General features: G+C 42.1%; 1 protein-coding gene across 1 annotated transcript in view; it reads left to right on the top strand.

The window, feature by feature from the left end:
• The first annotated feature begins 4668 nt into the window (after positions 1–4668).
• LOC125462884 (uncharacterized) overlaps positions 4669–6000 on the top strand; it is a 47259-nt gene continuing 45927 nt past the window's right edge. Inside the window, exon 1 of the mRNA XM_048553345.2 lies at positions 4669–4928. Coding sequence (XP_048409302.1) covers positions 4850–4928 — 79 coding nt within the window. The 5' untranslated portion in view covers positions 4669–4849. The remainder of the gene's footprint in view (positions 4929–6000) is intronic.

Below are 6000 nucleotides of genomic sequence, written 5' to 3'. Positions count from 1 at the left end.
ACCCTTCAGTTCGTCCATTACCCTCGGTCCTTCAGCCACTATTGTATCTGGGAGATTGCTTGTGTCTTCCCTAGTGAAGACAGATCCAAAGTACCTATTCAACTCATTTGCCATTTCCTTGTTCCCCATAATAAATTCACCCGTTTCTGACTTCAAGGGCCCAATTTTAGTCTAATCATTTTTTTTCTTTTCACATACCTAAAAAAGCTTTTACTATCCTCCTTTATATTTTTGGCCAGTTTTCCTTCATAGCTCATCTTTTCTCTGTGTATTGCCTTTTTAGTTATCCGCTGTTGCTCTTTAAAAGCTTCCCAGTCCTCTGGCTTCCCACTCATCTTTGCTATGTTATACTTCTCTTTTATCTTTATACAGTCCTTAACTTCCCTCATCAGCCACGGCTGCCCCTGCCTCCCCTTAGGATCTTTCTTCCTCTTTGGTATGAACTGATCCTGCACCTTCTGCATTATATCCAGAAATATGCCATCGTTATTCCACTGCCATCCCTGCTTGGGTATTGTACCATCGAACACTGGCCAGCTCCTCCCTCATAGCTCGATAGTTCCCTTTGTTCAACTGCAATGCTGACACTTCTGATTCTCCCTTCTCCCTCTCAAACTGCAGATTAAAACTTATCATATTATGGTCACTACCTCCTAATGGCTCCTTTACTTTGAGGTCCCTGATCAAATCCGGTTCATTGCACAACACCAGATCCAGAATTGCCTCCTCCCTGGTAGGCTCCAGTACAAGCTATTCTAAGAATCCATCTCGGAGGCATTCTACAAACTCCCTTACTTGGGGTCCAGTACCATCCCGATTATCCCAGTCTACCCGCATGTTGAAATCACCCATAACAACTGTAGTGATAACTTTGTAATAGGCCAATTTCAACTCTTGATTCAACCTGCACCCTACATCCTGACTACTGTTTGGGAGCCTGTAGGTAACTCCCATTCGGGTCTTTCTACCCTTAGAATTTCTCAGCTCTATCCATACTGACTCCACATCTCCTGACTCTATGTCCCCCCTCGCAAGGGACTGAATATCATTCCTCACCAACAGGGCTACCCCACCCCCTCTGCCCAGCAGTCTGTCCTTTCGATAGCATGTATAGCCTTGAATATTCATTTCCCAGGCCCTGTCCACTTGAAGCCTCGTCTCAGTTATCCCCACAACATCATACTTGCCAACTTCCAACTGAGCCTCAAGCTCATCCACCTTATTTCTTATGCTTCATGCATTCATATATAATATTTTTAATTTGTTTCTCCCCTCACCCTTCTTATCAATCCCTATTTCACTTGGCCATACTGTACGATCCCTTCTTGAGTTTTCTGCTCTGTTGATTCTGTTGTCCTTCTTAACTTCTCTTATTCTCACTTTCCCTTTAACTTGATTCTTAAATTTCCAGTATGGCCCCTCCCCCCCATTACTTAGTTTAAACACACCTGTGTTGCAGTGGCAAACCTGCCTGCCAGAATGCTGGTCCCCCACCTATTAAGATGCAAGCCGTCCCTCTTGTGCAATTTATTCTTACCCCAAAACATACCCCAGTGATCCAAGAATTTAAATCCTTGCTTCCGACACCAGTCCCTCAGTCACACGTTCAGGTCCATTATCTCTCGGTTCCTGCCCTCTCCAGCCCGAGGAACTGGAAGCAAACCAGAGATAACCACCCTGGAAGTCCTGCTTTTCAGCCTTCTTCCGAGTTCTCTGAAGTCCCGCTGTAGAATGCTCCTCCTTTTCTTCCCGACGTCATTAGTGCCGACATGCACCACCACCTCTGGCTCTTCACCTTCATCCTTGAGCATTCCCTGCACTCTATCAGTGACGTCCTGGATCCTGGCACCAGGAAGGCAACACACCATCCTCAAATCTCACCTGTTACTGCAGAAACCCCCGTCAGTCCCTCTCACAATGGAGTCCCCTATTACCACAGCTCTCTGTGATGTCTGACTTCTCGGCTCTACCTCGACAGCAATTTTTGACTCGCAGACCTGTCCACCTCTCGGACTGGCAGTGTTGTCTGTTTCGGCAGTTTCCAAGACAGTCAGCCTGTTTACTATAGGTGCTTCCCCTGGGGTCACTTGTACTTCATTTATGTCGTCCTTTGTCATCGACATCCCCCTTCTCTCTTCAGGTATCCTCGGTGTAATGACCTCGCTGAAGGTCCTGTCCAGAAAATTCTCATTCTCTCGGATGACCCTGAGGTCTTCTAGTTCTTTCTTCAGGGCTGCAACAACCTCCTTCAGAAGCTGAATGTGTACACACTTATCACAGGTATAGGAGCCAGAAACATCATCAGTGTCCCTGACCTCCCACATCATGCATGCAGCACACTGAATCAGCTTGGCAGTCATGTCTTCACCCGCTTCAACAGTGGCGTAATCTCCTCACTGAGCCTCTTCACCGAAAACTTGCACTTTACTCACCAGGCACTTCCCTTAGCCCTTGTGTGTTTGCTGTGAGTCTGTGGACTCTTAATTAGGTTAGAGGAGGAGGGTGGGAGGGAGACCCTATCGCGTAGGACCTGGGGCTGAGAACACACCTACTTAAATAGCACTCCACTGCAAAAAGGACCCACTGGCTTTGAGGTAAGTACTTAAATAGCACTCACTTACCTTCCCAACTGCCTCTCTGCCCTGACCTCACGTCCGCCCAGCTCGCGCCTCTCTCTGCGGCAAAAAGGACTGACTGGCTTCGAGGTAAGTACTTAAATAGCACTCACTTACCTTGCAGGAAATCACTGAGCTCTCTAAGAAAGCACCATTTAACCATAAAAGGTACCACCATGACACTTCTAGTTAAGAGTCCTCACAGAGAAAACATCCCTGACTTAAGAACAGCAGAAGAAAGATGTTTATGACTAGAAAGACCGTGAAGAAGGCAAAGTATTCCAGATGACACAATCTGTGTGGACTTTGAGAGACTAAGTTTTAATTTATTGTTTTCTTATCAACTGGATTTATATAAGTGGGACCTATGTTTATTGGAATAGCACACCAGTAGAATTTAGTTCAGTTAGGGAATAATTAGTAGTTAAGGGATATTTGTTCAGTTTGTTAGTAGTTCTGTTAATTTGTTCATTGTTAAAGTAACTAAATTATTATTATTATTTCTGTCTTGTTGTGCCATTTGGCACAGACACAACGCCAGGAGGTTTATCATGGTTGTCAGCCGGCCTCAAGACAAGTCAAGGTGGACAGCATTCACTCAGAATATTCCCAGTACAGTTAATCAAGGGCAGCCTCTGAAACGAGGCCAGAGGCTTGGTGTTGGTCAGTTAGTTGCTCTGGGCAATCAGAATCAGGTTCCATCCCACACAAGGGTTGAAGAGCTGAAAGTTGTGCAGCCCACCGACTTTTTCAGTCTTTCTACTTAATTGGCAGGCTGTTTCCATCCCAGAAGGAGACAGAGATAAGTATTAAGGAGATGAAAGTGGGTGGCACAGCTGTTACTCCTTGTGCAGCCGGAAAGATGACCCGAGTGGATGAAAAGGTAGGGCAGAGGACACACAGGGTTAGTGGCATTGGCGGTGGGGTGGGTCAAAGTGAATGAGAGAAGATGTTGCAGGAAACAATGAGAATGGTAGGACAGTGGTAGCAGTGGAAGGTGGGTACAGTAGCAGAGATAGAATAAGAATGAGATTTCAGAGAGAAGATGGTGGTGCTTTTGCTGACGTTCCTCCAGACAGCTGAGACTGCAATGACCTGGGTGAAACTTTGGATAGATTGGCATGGTCTGATGTTGTGGCTTCCACTACTGGTCCTGAGGAAAGAGGACCTCTAGCATCTGTGACACCCTGACAAACAGGACCTCCTAATCCCCGCCCACAAGCTGGAGTGGTCATTCCTCCTTGTCTGACATATCTATTGCGAAAGGACAGTTCCTCTGAGTGCACGTATGCTTTTAAAGATGGCATGGGCACAAGGGACTTTTTGCAGATATCCGCAGAATCGCAGGTTGATCTAAGAATGGTGTGTTATAAAATGGAGATAGAATCAACCATGAGGGACACCATAAGGGCAGGGCTGGTAATTAATGAAGTGGGTTTGGTGAGTTGCAATGAGAAATCCTGGTAAGCTTTGTGGCGAGAATCATTCCAACAACTCAACATGACTCACACTTCCACAGAAAGATGTAAAATTCATCTTGGCTAATCAGATCAATATCACACCACTCTCTGTGGAGACTTTCTGTGTACAGTTTGGCTCCTGTATTTTTTACATTACCACCTTTGCTATACTTCAAAATTACTGCAATGGATGAAAATAATTTTAGGACAAACTGAGATCATGAAACCATTATAAAAGATTATTTTTAATTCAGAAAATCAGAACAGTTGTTAGCTACAATCCAAACATCTGTATGCACTGTTCATAGCTGTTCCAAGAGTTCGAGATTGTAACTGACTTAGTAGAGTGAGGGTTAACAGGCACACATTTAATTGAAGCACACAGCGCTATTCATATCCCAAAGGAAATGAACCAGAATCCAGGAGAAAACATGTTTCAGGAAGGGGTGTATAAAACCGAAAAAGGCTTCAAAACCTCATGATTCTTTGTTTTTCTGCTGTTTCCTGATGCTTTTACAGCTATCCATTTCACAGTTACAAACATTTCCCCTTACTTAAAGGAGAGCAGATATGAAGACCCCCTTTACGTATCCCAGTTCCTGAATGCATTTGTCATTAAAAGGAGGTGGAGAGAGTGGGAGGGGGCTGTCAATAATTCAGTATATAACACCCATTCTCAACATGACCACTCCAAAGCAGACTGTGTAATACTGGGCAGTGAATGTAAAGAGTAAGCAACAAGAAACTACAGCAAGAATTTAGCTTTTAAACAAAATGTCTATCACATGGAGTTTGATGAACATTTCAAAAGGACAGCAGTTTTCCCTAATGCTGTGTGTGCTGTGTTTGATTGGTAAGTAAAAGTATGGAAATAATTGCCATCCAGTTGCTTCCAACAAAATGAAAATATGTTGTATTCGTTCTCAACTATGGCGTGGATTATACAATTTTAATGCATTTCTCAAGTATTTCCTTTCTTCTAGGTATAATTATTTTAGCAAGGGAGAAAGGTGAATGCTAGATTTTTGAAATGCACTCAGTGTTTTCTTATAAGAAAGTCTGTTGTATCTTTAACCTCATTAAAACTAATTTGATCATTAAGAGAATTAATGCATTGAAATTGCCACTCCTATAGCAAACTTGTAGCATTGTTATTGTTAAGATTTCTGCCCTAAAGTTTTGTTCACCTTTTAAGCATGATAATATTAGTCTTCATAAAACTTTCGAACATTGATGAAAATTAGAACAAACTTCATATTCAATTTGTAAAAAGTTTATATCTTGTATATTTCTGTCAAATGCTCTATTATTTTAAAACCATATCAAGAAAACAAAACAATGCTGGCCACTCCAACTGTAATATATTTCTATTGTAACAAAGTGACAAAAATTATTTCTGAAGATATTAATAGGTTAAATAGTTACAGTCGACTAAATCATTGATCACAATACCTTGATGTTCGAGAATACAAGAGGCATGGGCACTAATTTACATAAGTTAGATAACAGCTAGTTTCCAAAAGAAAATAAATTATGCATGGTTAAAATTATGTGTTGTGATAAAGGAGATGGCGGATGCGGATAAATAGTAAATATGAAAGAAAAATGCTGAAAAATGAATGAATGGACAGGGGAATGAATGAATAAGTGCTAGTGTGATACTTAGGAAAATGTCAGTGGAATCTTTATTTCAGTATACATGTGTGAATAATTAAGAATTGCTGTTTTAAATTGAGTGAAAATAAAACAAAATTCTTTTATTCCCTCATCTCCACCCTCAACAAGAAAAGCCAAATTTAGTCATATTTTAATGAGGCTTTAAATTTGAAATTATGATATTGAAACATGGCAGAGTTCCATTTGGTCCAGAGTAGGTGGAAGGACATTTCTGTTGTTACACTCGGCTTCCTTTGGGCCAAGATAAT

The sequence above is a fragment of the Stegostoma tigrinum genome, chromosome 21 (genome assembly GCF_030684315.1).
Source record: "Stegostoma tigrinum isolate sSteTig4 chromosome 21, sSteTig4.hap1, whole genome shotgun sequence".
In the NCBI taxonomy this organism is placed as follows: Eukaryota; Metazoa; Chordata; class Chondrichthyes; order Orectolobiformes; family Stegostomatidae; genus Stegostoma; species Stegostoma tigrinum.
The sequence above is the reverse complement of the archived record's forward strand: the minus strand, read 5'-3'. Positions and strand labels throughout refer to the sequence as shown.